General features: G+C 35.2%; 1 protein-coding gene across 28 annotated transcripts in view; it reads left to right on the forward strand.

The window, feature by feature from the left end:
• The window catches only part of LOC307189655 (uncharacterized protein), a 2,229,222-nt gene that overhangs the window by 1,389,156 nt on the left and 818,509 nt on the right, over positions 1 to 21,557 (forward strand). For all 28 annotated transcript variants that reach the window (XR_013829263.1, XR_013829264.1, XR_013829268.1 and 25 more), the window contains one exon: positions 20,939 to 20,999. Coding sequence is in view for 1 of the 28 variants with exons in the window: in XM_079927934.1 (XP_079784060.1) it covers positions 20,939 to 20,999 (61 nt within the window). In the remaining 27 variants the exon portion in view is untranslated. The remainder of the gene's footprint in view (positions 1 to 20,938; positions 21,000 to 21,557) is intronic.

Below are 21,557 nucleotides of genomic sequence, written 5' to 3' on the forward strand. Positions count from 1 at the left end.
TTTCTTGGATCAATCCCTTGATCATTATGTAGTGTCCTTCTTTGTCTCTTCTAATAGTCTTTATTTAAAGTCTATTTTGTCTGATATGAGAATTGCTATTCCAGCATTCTTTTGATTTCCATTTGTATGAAATATCTTTTTCCATCCCCTTACTTTCAGTCTGTATGTGTCTCTAGGTCTGAAGTGGGTCTCTTGTAGACAGCAGATATATGGGTCTTGTTTTTTTATCCATTCAGCCAACCTGTGTCTTTTGGTGGGAGCATTTAGTCCATTTACATTTAAGGTAATTATCAATATGTATGTTCCTATTCCCATTTTCTTAATTGTTTTGGGTTCGTTATTGTAGGTCTTTTCCTTCTCTTGTGTTTCTTGCCTAGAGAAGTTCCTTTAGCATTTGTTGTAAAGCTGGTTTGGTGGTGCTGAACTCTCTCAGCTTTTGCTTGTCTGTAAGGTTTTTAATTTCTCCATCAAATCTGAATGAGATCCTTGCTGGGTAGAGTAATCTTGGTTGCAGGTTTTTCTTCTTCATCACTTTAAATATGTCCTGCCAGTCCCTTCTGGCTTGCAGAGTTTCTGCTGAAAGATCAGCTGTTAACCTTATGGGGATTCCCTTGTGTGTTATTTGTTGTTTTTCCCTTCCTGCTTTTAATATGTTTTCTTTGTATTTAATTTTTGACAACTCGATTAATATGTGTCTTGGCATATTTCTCCTTGGATTTATCCTGTATGGGACTACCTGTGCTTCCTGGACTTGATTAACTATTTCCTTTCCCATATTAGGGAAGTTTTCAACTATAATCTCTTCAAATATTTTCTCAGTCCCTTTCTTTTTCTCTTCTTCTTCTGGAACCCCTATAATTCGAATGTTGGTGCGTTTGATGTTATCCCAGAGGTCTCTGAGACTGTCCTCAGTTCTTTTCATTCTTTTGTCTTTATTCTGCCCTGCAGTAGTTATTTCCACTATTTTATCTTCCAGGTCACTTATCCGTTCTTCTGCTTCAGTTATTCTGCTATTGATTCTATCTAGAGTATTTTTAATTTCATTTATTGTGTTTATCGTTGTTTGTTTCATCTTTAGTTCTTCTAGGTCCTTGTTAAATGTTTCTTGCATTTTGTCTATTCTATTTCCAAGATTTTGGATCATCCTTACTATCATTATTCTGAATTCTTTTTCAGGTAGACTGCCTATTTCCTCTTCATTTGTTAGGTCTGGTGGGTTTTTATCTTGCTCCTTCATCTTCTGTGTGTTTTTCTGTCTTCTCATTTTGCTTATCTTACTGTGTTTGTTGTCTCCTTTTTGCAGGCTGCAGGTTCGTAGTTCCCATTGTTTTTGGTGTCTGTCCCCAGTGGCTAAGGCTGGTTCAGTGTGTTGTGTAGGCTTCCTGGTGGAGGGGACTAGTGCCTGTGTTCTGGTGGATGAGGCTGGATCTTGTCTTTCTGGTGGGCAGGTCCACGTCTGGTGGTGTGTTTTGGGGTGTCTCTGGACATATTATGATTTTAGGCAGCCTTTCTGCTAATGGGGGGGTTGTGTTCCTGTCTTGCTAGTTGTTTGGCATAGGATGTCCAGCACTGTAGCTTGCTGGTCGTTGAGTGAAGCTGGGTGCTGGAGTTGAGATGGAGATCTTGGGAGATTTCTGCCATTTGATATTATGTGGAGCTGGGAGGTCTCTTGTGGACTAGTGTCCTGAAGTTGGCTCTCCTACCTCAGAGGCAGAGCCCTGACTCCTGGCTGGAGCACCAAGAGCCTTTCATCCACACGGCTCAGAATAAAAGGGAGAAAAAGTAGAAAGAAAGAATTAGTAGAAGTAGAAAGATAGAAAGGAAGGAAGGAAGGATGAAAGAAAGAAAGAAAGAATGAAAGAATGAAGGGAGGAAGGAAGGAAGGAAAAAGGAAAGGAGATAAAGTAAAATAAAATAAAGTAAGATAAAATATAATAAAGTTATTAAAATAAAAAAATAATTACTAAGAGAAAAAAATTAAAAAATAAAACGGACGGATAGAACCCTAGGACAAATGGTGGAAGCAAAGCTATACAGACAAAATCTCACACAGAAGCATACACATACACACTTACAAAAAGAGGAAAAAATTATAAATCTTGCTCTCAAAGTCCACCTCCTTAATTTGGGATGATTGGTTGTCTATTCATGTAGTCCACAGATGCAGGGTATATCAAGTTGATTGTGGAGCTTTAATCCGCTGCTTCTGAGGCTGCTGGTACAGATTTCCCTTTTTCTTCTTTGTTCTCACAGCTCACAGCGGCTCAGCTTTGGATTTGGCCCCGTCTCTGCGTGTGGGTCACCAGAGGGTGTCTGTTCTTCTCTCAGACAGGACGGGGTTAAAGGAGCCGCTGATTCGGGAGCTCTGGCTCACTCAGGCTGGATGGAGGGAGGGGCACGGAGTGCAGGGCGAGCCTGCGGCGGCAGAGGCCGTCGTGACGTTGCAGTAGCCTGAGGCGCTCCGTGCGTTCTCCCGGAGGAGTTGTTCCTGGATCCCGGGACCCTGGCACTGGCGGGCTGCACAGGCTCCCCGGAAGCGGGGTGTGGATAGTGACCTGTGCTCGCACACAGGCTTCTTGGTGGCGGCAGCAGCAGCCTTAGCGCCTCATGCCCGTCTCTGGGGTCCGTGCTTTTAGCCGCGGCTCGCGCCCGTCTCTGAAGCCTTTAAGTAGCGCTCTTAATCCCGTCTCCTCACGCACTAGGAAACAAAGAGGTAAGAAGAAGTCTCTTGCCTCTTCGGCAGGTCCAGACTTTTCCCTGGACTCCCTCCCGGCTAGCCGTGGCGCACTAACCCCTTGCAGGCTGTGTTCACGCCGCAAACCCCAGTCCTCTCCTGGTGCTCCGACCGAAGCCCGAGCCTCAACTCCCAGTCCCGCCTGCCCTGGCGGGGGAGCAGACAAGCCTCTCGGGCTGGTGAGTGCCGGTTGGCCCTGATCCTCTGTGTGAGAATCTCTCTGCTTTGCCCTCCTCACTCCTGTGGCTGTGCTCTCCTCCGTGGCTCCGAAGCTTTCCCCCTTCACCACCCACAGTCTCCGCCCGCGAAGGGGCTTTCTAGTGTGTGGAAACCCTCCCTCCTTCACAGCTCCCTCCCACTGGTGCAGGTCCCGTCCCTATCCTTTTGTCTGTGTTTATTCTTTTTTCTTTTGCCGTACCCAGGTCCATTGAGGGTTTCTTGCATTTTGGGAGGTCTGAGGTCTTTTGCCAGCATTCAGTAGGTGTTCTGTAGGAGTTGTTCCATGTGTAGATGTATTTCTGGTGTATCTGTGGGGAGGAAGGTGATCTCCACATCTTACTCTTCCACCATCTTCCCGGAAGCCTCCAATGATATTAATTTACTACCATCTTCACCTCTAGCAAAAGATTGCTTCTACGACTCACCAAATAATCAATCCTCTGTCAGATTCCATGTTTGTCATTTTCTTAACTAAGCCTGAAGGCAATCTGGAACACAATTTTATAAATACGGTACCCTCACCCTCTTTTCAAATAGTAGGAAGAACAGAGATCACACGGAGCATTGGGAAATGAATTTGTGATCTGATGGTCAGTGTTCAAAATTTCAGAATTGGGAAAATACACCGAAACCATTCATTTGGTATTTTTAAAATATAATAGATTTTGTCTAAATTTCTGTATCTATTTCTCCATCTCCTACTCAATAGCCCATATATTCAATTCTCTCTTTTGTACTCCTAAATCAGCTGAAGTTAGTCTCACAAAATCACCATTGATCTACATGTCAGTAATTGCAACACACTATACTTATTGTAATCAAATTCTCAGGATTTGTGTACAAAACAGCATACTCTGTCTTTGAAACTCTCTCACTTCTTGACTTCAGGGTCTTCATTCTCTCCTAGCTTCCCTTCTGTGCTTTCCACTTCTAAGTCTCTTTTAACAGCTTATCCTCATGTGCCCACTCCTCCAGTATTCCTATTCCTGAGGACTTTGTCCTAACCCCCTCAGCCTTACACACTCTGTGTATTTTTCTCTGAACTGCCTTATCTATTCTCAACTCTATGCCTTGCTCTCCTGAACTTGAAATTTTGCATTAATTTGTGACTGGATGATTCTGCTTACATGTATCAATGATACCTCAAATGCTAAATTCCTAAAATGGGAAGCTATATCTTCTACCCAAAGCTAACACTTTTCACAGTTTTTTATCTCAGGAAATAAAATTATTATTCAACAGTTTTTTGATCTGAAAACACAAATGAACAAGCAAGCTAGTATTTATCCATGGCTTTCTCATCCCAATCACTCATCCACACCCAGGTGATTTCAAGGTCCTGATCTCATGAAACTATAGGAAAAAAAAAAAATACTGAGAATAAACAAGGGCCCTGAGTGTTCAGGAGAAGATACCTTGTCTTCTATTTCTAAGGCTCCAGGTATATTAAAAATATAAACAACTTGAACAAGGTTTCAATATATTGTGGTTTATTATAAATGCCTATATGTAATAGAGTAACACCACATAATTTACGTCTGTATTACAAATTACACTTGTTATTTTATCTTAATTTTTAGTTCATAATATATCACTTCATCTATAATAGTACAAAACATGGTGCTTAGGAATCCAGTCTCAAGTCAAACTACCTGAGCTCAAAACCTTGTTTCTCTGTCTACTTAGTAGTCTGGGATAATTACATATTTTACCTCTCTGAGAATGTTTTCTCATCTATATAAAATGGATGTAATCATGATACTTATGGTTTATTTCAAAAAGCATATAAATGAATTCTTTAGAAGTTGGCACATTCTGTAAATATTAGTTACATTATTTAATGTGTTGTTATCATTATACTTTGCTGATGGATTTCTTGTGTCATAAATTCAGTTATGTAGAAATAGAGCTTTTATCTTTTTAAAAGTTTCAAACCTGTATTTTGTCCAAAAATAGAGTACTTTAACTCATTATATAATGATAAATTCAATAACATCAGGATTTCTTAGTCGATTTAAAATTTTCTTAGTAAACTCAGTCTATTTCGAATTCCTATTACCCAGTTTTTGACTTAGGGAGGTCTCTAAATTCCAGGTGCTTGGGTGACATTGTGGCATTGTGGGCACATGGCTGGATAAGATCATGCTCAAGTATGGCTATCCCTCCACACTGGTATTTGCGTTCCTAATTGGTCCTTTAATTTATAGTCTACCATACTCCATTGTATCTGCTTTCACTATGATAATATTTTTCTATTTATTCAAGTATGGTTGAGTTATAAGATAAGTTACAGGTATATAATATAGTGATTTACAATTTTACAGGTTATATTTCATTTATAGTTATTAGAAGATATTTACTATATTCCCATATTGTACAGTATATCCTTGTAGCTTACTTTATACCTAATAGTTTGTATCTCTTACTCCCCTACCCCTATATTGCCTCTTCCCTCTCCCCACTAGTAACCACTAATTTGTTTTCTATATCTCTGGGTCTGCTCCTTTGTTGTTATATTCACTAGTTTGTTGTATTTTTTAGATTCCGCATATAAGTGATATCACACAGTGTTTGTCTTTCTCTGTCTGATATTTCACTTAGCGTAATGCCCTCCAAGTCCATCCATGCTGCTGCATATGCCAAAATTTCATACTTTTTTATGCCTCAGTAGTCTTCCACTGTGTGTGTGTGTATGTGTGTGTGTGTCCACGCGTGTGTGTGTATCATCTTCTTTATCCATTCATATGATGATATATTCTAATTTTCTCTTATGAATTTACATCCTTGGAGTATATAATGTTAGTTCTAACTCCTTTGCTAATCTAGGTCTGCAGGAAAAAATAATAGTGTTGTCTTTGACCCTCTTTGCCTCTGACACCATCAGTATATCATTCCTTGTTCTGCTGAATGAAAGCTGGACTGGCTCAAACAATAATTATAGTAAGGTTCCATCTCCCATGTGTCCACATGAGATTGAAGTGTAGGTCTACTGTGGACACCACTTCTTTGAGAGTCCTATCACTATTCCCAGAGAACCTAATTCTCAGGGGGAGAGAAAATTCATTCCTCTCTTCTAAAATTCTGATACCATGAAGTCTGTTGTTTCTCTGCTTTTGATTTTTATTTCCCCAATAGCCCAGAAGAATATGCTATTTCTTAGCTGAAAGGAAGGAAATCAGGACAAAGACGCAATTTTTCTCTTTAATATATTTATAGTTAAGAAATTATTTTTTAAACTAAGTCTAATATTTGATGCTTATTTTTTTTTCTGATTCTTTTTTGGCTACTGACCTTTGGGGCAAAGAAGCCTTCATGCCAAATGGCCCAAAAAGGAAAAAAAAAAAAAAAAAAATCACCAGATGAAAGGAATGTAGCTAGAGAAAAATGCATATATTGTTTATTACTTCATATTGCCATCGCATTACACTCTTTGCCACATCAAATAACATTCTGTGTTAATTCTTTCTTAATAAGTTTAGAATTTATTGTTGTTTTAAAGGCCATCATCCTATTACTACACTTCTCTACATAAAATCCTAGTAAGCTATTTTAGACAACCCTTATTTTAGGGATACATTTAAATTTTTTAGACTGAGATGTAATTGACATATGACATATTTTAGGTTACAATACAATGATTTGATACTTGCATAGAGGGTTATATTCTTAATTCAGAGTAAATCTCTCATACTGTAGCTAAAATCCGTATCCTTAAACAATGAGAATAAATATGTATAGTTGGTTTAATATTAAATTCCATCTCATTCAAATTCTTTTCCAAGGTATCCATTTTTTTTCTTTTTCACTAGTATTACTCATTTATTAAATGAGTCTTTGAACTCATATTAACAAGAGTCTAGAAATTAGAGGGAATTTTATTGAAATATTTGTCAACATTAAATTTGCAAAACCCACCCCCAGTAAACATAACACATTTTTTCTTTTTATCTAGGGCTTGACTCTTTTTTTAATTGTGTTCACACAACAATACATCACAACAGTAATATATTTCCTTCCTTTTCGTTTGTGCTATTTAATACATATAAACTTAAGGGATCTATATTGAGAATTGTATTTTCTTTTTGCAGCTGGGAGAGCATAGTAGAAAAAATATTCTGATCATTGTTAGTCTCCAAAGCATTCAGAGTAAGAGTCATATTTGCTCTCAGTTGTAGTGTTTTGGGAATTCTCCACAAACTGCTTGTCTTTCCTAAGTGCCTCAATGAGAATTTACTTCAGATTTAATATCTGAATTTATTCTCCCTATATGCCCATGCTTTCTATATGATTAGTGAAGTGCTACTATGGAGAGGCTCCTGGGATTTCTAAGGGAAAAAGCCTTCAGATAATGTGAAAATAACAAAGGTCTTTGTTTGTAAGTTTGAGAAAGACTGTCATGGTCCATTACACCATCCAGAATGTTCAAAGACTTGGGTGTCCTCCCATTTTCCTGCCCTCAGAAGTCATCTCCCAAGGTGACAGGAACCTATTTTCCTACTTTCAATTGCATTTTTTCTGAAATAAGTGGTGAGTATTAAGTACAGAAGTCAGTAGTTTCTTGAAGAAATGTAATTGCCATACATACATTTTAAGAGTCAGCGGATGCTAAATATTAGAAGAGCTGCCAAAAATAGTAATACTTATTCCCAAAGTTTTACTAGTACTCTCTCAGGGGTACTGAACTGATGATGTAAAGTGGTAAGTCGGCATTCTCCCCAATATTGGAGTAGTTGGGGCTTCTCCTCGAAGAGCAGCTAAGCTTTTTCCCTCAGTGGCTTCACTTTGCCTCTAGTGCTTTCTCTACTCCCAGAACTCTTGTAGAACTGTTTTTAAAGTCAAAATGTTTTATTTCTGAATTGCTAACCCCTGGAGAGCATTGTCACATCAAGAACAAAACTCTTACATTCATTAAGGAGAAAGGAACTTGTCAGCTGAAACAGTGGACAGAAAAACCTTAGCTTCCTGTAAAGAATAAGTGCATACCCCTAGTTGGTTCTTTGGGATTGAACTCATGAATGCCCAGATGTTCAGGGATTAAAGGATGTAATGTAGTCAGATAGTTCCTCCCAAGTCTGGTTTTAATGATGAATCTCATCTCTTAGTTGTCAAATCCATTGTATGCCGTTCATGGAACTCCTACATTTCAGTTTCATCCAAGCATAATTAAACACATTCCTTCGTTCTCATGTACCTGAGGTGCAGAAATAGACTGGTTGTAGGGGAGGGAAACTCCTTACCCCCAAATGTCTCTTTGACATGAGGATTATTTTGAGCTGAAAGCAATCAAGGTCCTAAAGATTTAGGAAGAAGCTTACACCTTCCATCTAATTGCATAAGAAAATTTCAGAATGAGGGCCTATTCCTGGAATGGAGCCGTCGCCAGAGATAATCCGCAAAGAATATGAGTTAGATGTAGTGGGGGAAGGGGCCTAGAGATCAGAGTCCATTCTGTGTCCCATTGACTCTGCATGGCTCAGCAAACATTTATTTACCTAAATTTGTTTTTCTGTCTCCATGCCAATTGCCTTCCTCCCCTTTGAAGTCCCAAACCACCACTCCCAATACCTTCTTTTGTCTTTAGCTGACAATGGTTTTTAAGGTGAGGGTTTCCACCATTTGGGCAAGTTATGCAGTTTTCCTGGGTCTCTCCCGTGTATGCATGTTATTAAAATTTGGTTTGATTTTCTCCTCTTAATGTGTCTCATGTCAATTTAATTCTAGGCAGAATAAAAGGGTAGAAAAAAATTTCTTCCTCACTAACACTAACTTCACTCATTTTCCCTAATCTATAGAATTAACCAGAGTGGAAGTGCTTTTTCTAAATTAGCATCTCTTCTACTTATACATAAATAAGAATATAAAATTCAAGCTTAATATGCATAATTGCAGTTCACTTACAGATTTTATATTAAATATTACTTTTATTTTTTAAATTTAATTTAGTTATTTTTTATATAGCAGGTTCTTATTAGTTATCTATTTTCTACATATTAGTGTATATATGTCAATTCCAATCTCCTAAATTGAGAGAGAATTGTGAATATATATATATCGGCTCTGTTTTCTGATTATCTGATAACATTTTTCACTTACATCCATATTATTTTAACATATTTAATAGCAATTTTTTAAAATGAACTAATTTCTTAAGTTATTAGGAAGTTTTTTTATTTCCAGGAAGAAGGAGTTCTTGCAATTTTTTTTTCAGAATTTTATCAGAATACAGAAAGCTATGCTCCATGGTGACTGCTGTTGACCACAATCATAGGTCAATCAAAGCAGACTTTCCCTGGCTTGCCTCCCTCAGTCAATTTTGTTTTCACATTTTAAAGGTAATGGGAGGGCTTCCCTGGTGGCGCAGTGGTTGAGAGTCCACCTGCCGATGCAGGGGACACGGGTTTGTGCCCCAGTCCGGGAAGATCCCACATGCCGCGGAGCTGCTGGGCTCGTGAGCCATGGCCACTGAGCCTGCGTGTCCGGAGCCTGTGCTCCGCGCAACGGGAGAGGCCACAATAGTGAGAGGCCCGCGTACCGCAAAATAAAAATTAAAAAAAAATAAAGGTAATGGGAGTTCCTAGGCAGTTTGCTCAGTGCAAATAGTGACAAGGGTGGAGAGGGACATGAAAGAGATGACCCGGGAAGAGAATATGAGGTATTTTCTGAACTATGCAGGTTTTTGGAAAACTGAGACTAGATCCAAAGCATAACAATATAATTTTGTGAAATAGGCTTGCTGACAACATGGAATATCAATTATCTGAGGTTTAAAGCCAGTGATACAAATTGGACTGCAGTATATATGGTTTGTAAAGTCGTCGTTTTTTTTTTAATGTTTTGTTCTGTGGTAAAAGTCACATAATGTAAAATATACTGTTTTAACCATATTTAACTGTACACTTCAGTGGCACTAAGTACATTCACATTGTTGTGCAACTCATGGTGAGCTGGTGACATCATCCATCTCCCAAATTTTTCACCTTCCTAAACTGAAACTCTGTCCCCTTTAAACACTAAATCCCCATTACCCTTCCCCACCCCCACCCCCGGCCCCTGGCATCTACCAATGTACTTTTAAACTCTATGAATTTGACTATTCTAGGTACTCGTATAAATGGAATCAAACAGTATTCGTCTGCACCTAATGTATATTGGAATGCATCTTTAAGGTTAACAATATATGTCCTGAAAGCAGACTGTACCTTCTGTTTTTTTTTTTTTTTTTCCTGTGCTATACAACAGGCACTCATCAGCCATCTACTTCGTACATAGTAGTGTACATACATCAATCCGAATCTCCAATCCATCCCACCCCACCTCCCACCTTGGTGTCCATACGTTTGTTGTCTACATCTGTGTCTCTATATCTGCTTTGCAAATAGGTTCACCTGTACCATTTTTCTAAATTCCACATATATGCACTAAAGGATTGATAATAGTTCTCAGCAGTTAACTGTACTAACTACAACTTGATAATATTAAATTCTTTAAGAGGAAATTAGGAACCATATGATTAACTGCTTTTAAAGAATAGTTTATTTCAATTTGGCATATAGACTTTAAAATAGGTACATCATATTTTAAGACCTACTTAAGAAATAATATATTTTATTTTAAAAAAATGTAGTTGAAAACAGTTCAATTCTCTATCACAGCTCATTTTAAAGGTATAGAAATGATATCTCAATAGTTAGAGGAAATAGCAACAATGCCCATTATTTCTTTTGCAAAACAGTTTCTGTTAGTGCATTTATTTCATTTTAAACAGCATCTTTAAAATTTGATTTCCAAACAGAGGTAATTGTAAAGAATAGAAGAGATTTTACAATAGTTCAGGTAATAAGGAAAAGATAAGTGCCATTATTTCTTTTATCAAAAGCCCTCTACATTATTTCTTATTAGTCCAATTTTTTAATTTCACAGTGCCGCCCTCATTCACAAAGTCATAATTGACTTAAGATGTCCAGTTAGTGTAAAATCAGGGTTAGTTATAGTTACATGCAAATATGGCAATATTCTATATAATTACTATCAGTACATGTATTATTATTTGATTCATAAAGCAGATATAAAAAATTCATGAACAAGTCTTTGACATATTATTAGTTTTCTCATTCCCTTTCTGTTCCCTTTCTTCTGCCCATCCCCACCCCATCCTCAGGCAACTACTGATCCACATTTAGTCACCGTATATGAGTTTACATTTCCATATAAACAGAATCATAAAATATATATATATATATATATTTTTTTTTTTACTGGTTTTGATCATCCAGCATAATTATTTTGAGATTAAGCTATGTTTGTACATGTATCATTATTTCTATTCTTAATGCTGAGTACTATTCCATTATATACATATACCACAGTGTGCCTATCAAGAGCATATTTATCTGTCAGTGGACATACAGATTGTTTCCAGTTCTTGCTTATTATAAATAAAACTGCTGTGCACATTTATGTATAAGCCTTTGAATGGACGGACATATGATTACATGCCTCCATTCCACTAATGGAGTGGATTAATAAATGGTAGGGATGTGTTTAATTAAAAAATAAACTAACAAACCATTTTCTGAAGTGTTTGCAGATTTTACATTCACACCAGCAGTGTATAAGAGTCCCTATCCTTCTGCATCTTCACTGACATTTGATCTGGTCCATATATATATATATATATATATATATATATATATATATATATATATATTTGGATATTTGGATTTTGGAGTGGGTATACTGATATTTCATTGTGGGCTTTTTTTTTTTTTTTTTTTTTTTTTTTTGCTGTACGCAGGCCTCTCACCGCTGCGGCCTCTCCCGCTGTGGAGCACAGGCTCCGGACGCGCAGGCCCAGCGGCCATGGCCCACGGGCCCAGCCGCTCTGCGGCACGTCGGATCCTCCCAGACCGGGGCACGAACCCGTGTCCCCTGCATCGGCAGGCGGGCTGTCAACCACTGCGCCACCAGGGAAGCCCTTCATTGTGGTTTTAATTTGCATTTCTCTAAATGACTAATGATATTAAGCATCTTGCCCTGTATGTACTTGCCATCCATATATCTTTACCTATTTTATTAGATTGTTCATTTTCTTACTATATTTTGAGAGTTCTTTATACATCCTTGATACATAAGTACTTTATCATATATATGATTTGCAAATATTTCTCCAGTCTGTGGCTTGACTTTTTATTTTCTTACATTTTCTTTCAAAGAGCAGAAGCTACTAACTTTGATGAACTTCAATTTATCAGTTGTGTTTTATGGATTGTGCTTTTGATATCAAATCTAAGAAATATTTGCCTAACTCCAAGGTCACAAAATTGTATCCTATGTTTTCTCACAGGCATTTTAAACTTTAAAATTTTATATTGAGGTGTATTGCCCACTTTGAGTCTTTTTGTGTATATAATGTGATGTCTGGATTGAAATTTATTTCTTTTGCAATATTCTGTTGTTCCAGCAGCATTTGTGAAAGGACTATTCATTTTTCTACATACATTTTGAAGATTTTTATTGAATGCATAAATGCTTAGGATCACTTTGTCTATTTGCTGAATTAACCCCTTAAATATTATGAGATAACTTTTATCCCTGGCAGTGTTCTTTGATCTGAAATTTACCTTGATATTAATATAGCTACTCAGTTCTCTTGTGACTACAGTTAACATGGCATATTTTCCATATTTTTACATGTGACCTAATTTAGTTTTTCGACTTGATGTGGCTTTCTTGTAGGCAGTATATAGTCAGTTCTTGCTTTTTTATCCAATCTGACAATCTCTGCCTTTTAATTGGGACACTTAGATCATTTACCTTTAACGTGGTGTTTGATACGATTAGGATTAATTCTACCAGTTTACTATTTGCTTTCTATCTGTCCTGTAAGTTCTCTGTTCCCATTTTACTTTACTTCTGATTTCTTTTTTGTTGAGTACTCTTATGATTCAATTTTACCACCTTTGTTGGCTTATTAGCTAATAACTTAAAAAAAAATTTGTTGTTGCTTTAGGGTTTACAGAATACAACTTACCTCAGTTTAACCTTAAGTGATAGTAAACCATTCCACATATAAAAACATTATAACAGTATATTTCCCTTTCTCTCCTCATAACCTTTGTGTTGTTGTGGCCATACACTTTATTTCTACATATATAGTTTTTATTTTTTGGAAATAATTATATTTTAAAGACATTTAAATTATAATAAAAACAATTATATATTTACCATGTCTTGTCCTATTTGTTTTCTTGCTCATATCCATACAATCATCTGGTGTCATTTTCAACTACATGAGAACTTTTTCAATATTTCTTTTAATGGTAATGATTTTTTTCAATTTTTTTATACCTGAAATAGTCTTCATTTTGCCTTCATTCAAAAAATAATTTTTTATTGTGTATAGAATACTAAATTGACATGTATATTTTTCTTTATTTTATAGATGTTGCTGCATTTTCTTTACATTTCTATTGTTTCTAGCAGGAAACCTACTCTCATCTTTATCTTTGTTCTTCTGTACATTCTGTGCCATTTTTCTCTGGCTGCCTTTAAGATTGTCTCTCTGTTACTGGTTTTGAGCAATTTGATTTTGATGTCTTTTCGTGTAGCATTATTCATATGTCTTATGGTTAGAGTTTTTCTTCTCTCTCTCATCTATATTTTCTCAAAGAGTTCAGTTACTTGTATATTTTGCAACTTAAAGTTTTACTACAGTTAATTGGATTTTTCTTTTTTCTATTTCCCTGAGGGGAGGGTCTTCCTTCTGTCATTGTTTCATTTCTGATTGTTTTTCTTGCTAGGTACTAAAGATCCCAAATATTTTCTTCTTCAATGTCTAATCTGCTGTTTCCCATCATTTTATTTGTCATCCCAAACATTGTGTTTTTCATCTGTAGAAGTTTGATTGTCTTTTTAAATATATAATTTACTATATTTATATAATAATAATTAATATATTTAATAATATATATTCTCTACTTAATATGTTTTGTCTTTCTTCATTCTAACAGTTTGAAAACTGGAATACAGTTGTAATATCTGTTCTAATGACATAACAGACCTAGTTTGATATTTCTAAAACCTGTGCTACTACAGAGTTGGTTTTGATGGATAGATTTTTTCTCATTATGGGCCATATTCTTCTTGTTCATTATAAATCTGGTAAATGTCTTACTGGATTTCAGACATGGTGAATTTCACCTTGTTGAGTGTTAGATATTTTTTTACCCATAAATATTCTTGAGCTCTGTTCTATAAGGCACTTAAGTTACTTAGAAAAAGTTTGATCTTTTCAAGTCTTGTTTTTAAAATTTGTTAGGTGTGAACAAAGTAATGCCTTTTTTAGGGCTAATAATTTCCCACTTTTAAAACAATTAATCAATTAATTCCAATAATCTTTAAAAGTGACCCCTATAATAGAAAAGTAATTTACAGAGTGAACTAATATTCTAGCCAGAACTTTACTTAATTTTACATTCACATGCACATCTATGATGATCAGTTTTATATGTCAACTTGACTGGGCTAAGAAATGCTCAAGTAATTGGTAAACATTCTTTCTGGGTATGTCTGTGCAGGTTTTTCTGGAAGAGTTGAGCATTTGACCAGTAGACTGAGTCTTTAACCACATTAATGAAGGTGGGCATTATCAAATCCCTTGAGGGTCTGAATAGAACAAAAAGGCAGAAGAAATGAGAAGCTGTTCTCTACTTGAGTTTTTCTCTTGCCCTCGGACATCTGCACTCCTCATTCTTAAGTCTTCTGGACTCAAATTGGGACTTTCACCATCAGCTCCCCAGATTCTCAAGCCTTCAACTCAGACTGAGTTACACCACCAGCTTACCTGGTCTTCTAGCTTACAGACAGGAGATCATGGAACTTCCTGGCCTCTATAATTATGTGAGCCATTTCTATAATTAATTTATATATATATATATATATATATATATATATGTGTATGTATATATATGTGTGTGTGTATATATATATACACATATATATACACTATATATATGTGTGTGTATATGTGTATATATATGTACACATATATATATATACACTATAAATATAGGTATATATATAGGTATATATATGTATATGTGTATATATATACACATATATACACTATATATATGTGTGTGTATATGTGCATATATATGTACACATATATATACACTATATATATATATAGGTTCTGTTACCCTGGAGAACCTAGACTAATACAACATCTAGATCATGCTGTGCTTTTGAAGGATGAATAATTCAGGAAAAATCCTTAAGGGTTGAAGTAACTGATCATGATGCTGAGAGATTCAGTGTGATAAAAATTCTAGGGAAGTTTTTGACCAGGAAGCTAAAAAGTAAAGAAATTTGGTGTGATGTGAACTAAAAATAAAATATACTGGCAAAAAAATTGAGCAGGAGAACACACATGCAGACACTCAGAAAAATATTTTAGATTTTGAACCTACTGAATCATCTGCCTTTGTTTCAAACATTCATGAATGTTACAAAGGAAAAAGAGATCAAAATACAAGGTCTTTTTACAAATCCTATGGAATTCATCTTCAGAGAAAAAAATAATGTGTCGCTTTTTGAAGACTGTAGCAGGATTTAACTAAAGGCACACATTCTCAGGAACTCTTTAGTTTGAGAGCTCTCCTCAGAGTGCCCATATTGGCCACTCCTTTATATGACTATTATGTGGCCCCAGATCTACATTATGTGCAAGACTGAAGTTAACTGAAATGACCTAAGGAAATAGCAGAAAACTTTAATACAATCCATACTAAAATGATTACTTCTAACATATTGTCCCTGCTGATGGGATAGGGTTTTTAAATAATTATTTTTATATTTATTATTAAAACATTATTTAGATTAAAAGAAATTAATTTGTCATCATCATGAATTCTCAAAATATTGATATTTAAGAAATCATCTTACTGCATATATAAAAGCAAACAACTACTTTAAAAAATAAAAACTAGAAATTCTCTAGAAATAATACTATGTATACCACTTTAAAAAAATTTTTGTTGTTTCTCTAGATATTTCAATATATATTTTAACTTATTGCAGTGACCTAAAATTCATATTATTCCAACTCCTATATACTATAAAAGCCTTTCAAGTATAATTTCTATTTCTTCTCTTTCATATGCTCTACTATTTTTATCATGCATATTCTCTCAAACGCTACAATATAGAGTTACTATTTTTACTTAGGCAATAAATTATCTTTAGAATAATGAAAAGGAATTGGGCTTTTTATCCTTTCTTGTGCTCTTGATTTCTTTATTCAGATTCAATTTCCATTTGTTTCCATATTCCATTTGCCTTAAGAATTCCTTTAACATTTATTTTAGTGCAAACCTGTTGGCAATGAACTCTTGCAGCATTTAATGTCTGAAATGTCTTCATTTCATTGTTATTTTTGAGCTACATACTCAATGGGTAGAGAATTCTGGGTTGATTTTTTCTTTCAGTTCTTTTAAGATTTTACATCATTGGCTCTGACTTGTGTATTTGCTGATAAACAGGTTATTTTGATTTTATTTACTTCTAGATGACGTCCCCTTTTGGCTGTGGCTAAATTCAAGATATTTTTTAATCTTTGGTTTTTAGCAGTTTAACTATCATTATTCTTGGTGTGTTTAATTTCCGTATTAATCCTTCATGGGACCTCTCTGAATTTATTGAATATATAATTTGTTTACTTTCAATAATGTTGAAAATTCTCAGTCATCTCTTCAAATTTTTTTCTGCCCCATTCTCTGTTTTCTCCTTCGGGATTTCAACAAAATGTATTTTAGTCTATTTTATCACTCACTTCTTAGAATTTCTGGGGTTTTTTGTTTGTTTGCTTTGTTTTGTCTTGCTTTTTTCCTTTAAGTTTCAGCTTCAATAAACTGGATTGGCTTATTATAAAATTTACTAATTTTTTTCTTCTGTTCTGACTAGTTTTTTAATGAATTTGCAGATGTAATTCTTCATCTCTGCCATCATATTTTCATCGATTTCTAGCATTTGCTTTGGACCTATTTATTTTTTCCATTTCTGTGGGCAATTCCCTGTTTTCCCATGCATATTGTCTGTTATTTTCATTAGCTCATGTGACATTTTAATAATTATTATTTTAAAGTATTGGCATGTGAGTTCCAGCAGCTAGGTTATCTCCAATTCTGTTGATTTCTTTATCTGTTGACAATATTTGTTTTGACTTGCTTTTAAATGAGTCTTCTAATTTCTGAAGGAATGCAAAGCATCAGGTATAAAAAATAGTAAGTCACAGATTATCATTTATGCCCAGAGTCTTCATTTTCATCATTATTATTTTTGTTTCATTGTTGTTGTTATTGTTGTCATGCTGCCAGTATGGGTGAGGGCAAGGGTTGAGTGACTATATTTAATCCTTGACATGGGTTTGTCTTTGCTGTGGTCATTGTAATATTCAGTGAGCTGTCATTAAAATTCACCCAGCAGTAGGCTGCTGTTATCTTGTACCCATTGTGGGGCCTGAAGCTCTGGAGGGTATATGTCATTACTCTTGTTGCACCCTTAGCTTTTAGCAATCTCTGTACACCTGTGTCACAGAGAGGATCTCTTCACGTTCTTGCTACTCTTCTAGCCATAGAACACCATGGCTTATAACCAGGCACGAAATTCATATTGGAGGCAGAAGGATAACTCGTGGCACTCAGTGTCAAATTCAGACAGGAGTGCATTCCCAGCACTTCCTAACTCTCATGCCTGTGGGTGCTAACCTATGCCTTTTATCTATATTAGGACTTTGTAAGAAATAATTTCTTGCCCCTCCTCTATCCTCAGTGGTAACAAGCCTCTGCTTTGTAGCATTGCAAGTGCCCTACCCCACACATAGGGGCAAAAGATTTTACTTTTCTTTCATTAGGAGTCCTGTATCTTTGCCTGAGACCACTGACTAAGGTTTTTCCACCCTCCACAGAAGTAGTCATCTCTGCATTCATTAGCTCAGGATCCTTGGCCCCCAAATATTCCAGCCCTCTGATGGTACAGAAGTATTTTGCTTCCACACCTCCCAGAAGCAGCATTCCTTTGCCTGGACCAAGGCCAGAGGAAGAGAGAGTGACATGTTTTCTTGAGTTTCTCTGAAGGCTGATGTGTCTGCTCCTACCTGTTCCTCTGAACAGTGGGCTTTTGCCTGGGTTCATGGTACCAGATACTTTTCTGTCCCTCGCTCAGCAACTTACAATTTTCAGTTCCTAGGAGAGAAGCAAATGTTCATGTAATTGTATATTTTGTGTCTTGATTTTTCTTATTTCAGTAATGATGAGTTGAATTGGATCATTGTTTTCAATTTAAGCCTCTTGCAATTCTGACATTAAGTTATTTTTCTTAAGTTCCAGTTTGGCATGTCAGCACAAAATCAAGTGCAGATAGTTATGAGTTATGTGAATAAAGTGTTTTGATTGAGAATAAAAGTGCCAGTGTATTTAGAATATTAACCTTCTTACCACCATATGCCACTGATTCAAAATGTAAAATCCTGTCTAGACTTAATAAGAAATGGCTCTTCAAACTATTGTCCCCATTCAACAAAACACCATTCTTAAGGCTTATCATCTTGTGCCTATATTATTATAATAATTACATCCTCCATCTTCCTAATTTCATGTTCTCTTTCTTAAAAACATTTCCTTAAATATTACTTTGACTGATTGGTCTGTTTTGAACAATGGTGGACTCCATTTTCCTCACATACTCATCAGGGTCAATCCTGCCTTTAGGTTCTTTCTTAGAATTTCTAACCCTTGCAAATACCAGTAAAGCTGTAAGACTTCCAACAAATCTCTCTTATGTAGCAGCAAGGCCTTATATCATTTCCCCATCCTTTTTGCTCAAGCTCATTTATGAATTCTGCTATTAGAATACTCATGCACAATATTTTTTGACCTGAGTATAAAATATTTTAATCTGAAAATAGTACCCTAACTTAGAAACACCTTCTTCTAGAGGAACTTAAATGTTTTACATAACTTGTTTTCACCCACAATCTAGCATGAGGAGAGTAACAGCATCATCATCATTATAACCCAATTCTCCTGCTTGTGCTAAAAACAATGGTAAATATTCATTGAGAAATTACTATATGCCAAACGCTGTAATTGGTGTGATATACATCACACTGTAGGAAGTGAAAAACTAGGTACTATTATTATTCCTATTTTACAGATAAGAATATCGAGTCTTAGAGATATAAATTATTTGCCCAAATCGTACAGGAAATGTTGGAATTCTGAAATTCTCACCATGCTGGACATATGATGCTAGGAAAATCGATTCTTGCCAAATGTACTTAACAAGCCATCATAAGTGTTAGAAGGCCTCTCAGATGCTGAGCTTAACTTCAATACAACTCTGAAATTGTGCTCAACGTGGGATAAAATTTTCTATATCATATGCTTCACCTTCTAATGCTTTATTTAAAATGAAATATTGGGAATTCACGTCAACTCAAACATTTCATCAAATTAAATTTCTTTTTCATGATTCTAAATTTGTGTTGAATATACAAATGTTAAATAATATCTCTAATTTTAATTAGATTAACAAAAAATAATTCTGATGTTTAGCTACAATAACAAAAGTGGCCATGCATTTTCTCCTCTCTCTCTCACTTTTCCTCTCTTGGCCTCTCTTTCTTTTTTATATTTCTAGGTTCTTTAGAATTCTATAAGAATGGAATATTTTTAGAGCTCAGCAAATGCATCAGTCTGAGAATTAATTAAACCAGATACCCAGAGGAACTGCATCACTTAGGATGACATCTTTTCTTATTCCAATTTGGGGTTAAGATAGCTAACTGCAGTTTATGCTTGTATACAGGCACTAGAAGGGGGAAGGGTTCCACTGAGAACCTCTGATATGCAGTCAGGAATCTCAGCCACCTATATCCATGGGAACCCTGGGAGCCTGACCACACACAGATCCATTTGAAGAGAAGCTGTGAAGGTTATAGCTTTGCAAAAGATGCTTAAGGCCCTTCAGCGTTTCTCTATTTTCCCTCAAAAGGGAATTCTTTATTAGAATGTTTCGCGTGAGGAAAACAAATATCAAGATTTTCTTGTAAATATTTTTTTAAGAGCAAACCTTTATTCCATGTTTAATTTATTTAGCTAATACTGTAGCTAACATTTCATGCCCAACGTATGTTTTTTAATCTTCTAAAGGTAAATTATATGATTTATGGAGTACCATTTGCCTCTAGGGTAGTTTAGAAAAAACTTAAAAAGAAATAGCCCCCAGAAGAAGCTTCTTGATCTTGTGATAGTCTGTCATTAAATCAAGTTTCTATAGTATCTCATTAAATACAAATATAAACAGAGGTTAGATGATTTATTTGAAGTACTGAATTACTATTAGAAGAAACAACTGCTATAAGATAAGGAAGTCTAGGCAGCATTATTTGAATTAAATCCTATTCTTTTTTGTTTTATTTTCTTTAACGTTTTACATATATGGGCTATATAACAATGCAATGTTGATTTACTAAGTGGTGCTTTTGCGTACTTTTATTAGTAGAAATAAGAATACAGTAATAATGATAAACAAAATTAGCTAATTTTATAATTTTTTCCTAACAAATCTGATTGACGATGGGGATTGTTTTTAGCTTTCTTTTACTCTACATTGGGAAGTCTTGGATGACCTTATCTGAAATTAGGGCTCTTGAAATTGTAAGTATATGCAAGGATGTAAAATAGCATCACTAAACTCTATAAAATACATTCTATTTCTATGCTGGCTTTGCATTTTTAATCTGGTTAAATGTACATAATATAAAATGCACTTCTTTAACCATTTTTAAGTGTACAGTTCTGTAGCATTAAGTATATTCACATTGTTGTGCAACCATCACCACCATCCAGCTCCAAAACTTTTTTATTCTCCAACTAAAACTCTGTCTCCGTTAAACACTAACTCCTAATTTTCCCTTTCCCCCAGCTCCTGGTAACCACCATTCTACTTTCGTTCTCTTTGAATTTGATTACACTAAGTGACTCAGGTAAGTGAAATGATACAATATTTGTCCTTTTGTGACTGGCTTATTTCACTTAGCATAATGTCATCAAATTCCACCCACATTGTAGCATATGTCAAATTTTTTTCTTTTTAAGGGAGCATAATATTCCATTGTATGCTTATAACACATGGCACATTTTCTTTATTTATCTGTCAATAGACACTTGAGTTGCTTCAACCCTTTGACTGTGAACATGAGTGCACAAACATCTGTACAAGTCTCAACTTTAATTTCTTTTTGATATGTTTATAGTTTTAATACAAGGTGAATTACACAACATTTTAAGAGTGTATTAAAATAAAAAGAACACATTAGTAAAATATTAGAAAGTAGGTTATAGAAAAAAAAAGAGGAATTGAAACAAAAGTCAATAATCACTGTAAGAGAATTTCAAGAGGAGGACAGAAAGAATAGCAACATAGAATTAAAAAGTGTTTAAAGCAGTATATAGATAATTTTCATATGTAGTTGTATATCTGTCTGTGAGCTGGTATTTCTATTCCTTTATTATTCTAGTTTTCTAAAAGTATATGCAATTTG

The sequence above is a fragment of the Stenella coeruleoalba genome (assembly GCF_951394435.1).
Source record: "Stenella coeruleoalba genome assembly, chromosome: 7".
In the NCBI taxonomy this organism is placed as follows: domain Eukaryota; kingdom Metazoa; phylum Chordata; class Mammalia; order Artiodactyla; family Delphinidae; genus Stenella; species Stenella coeruleoalba.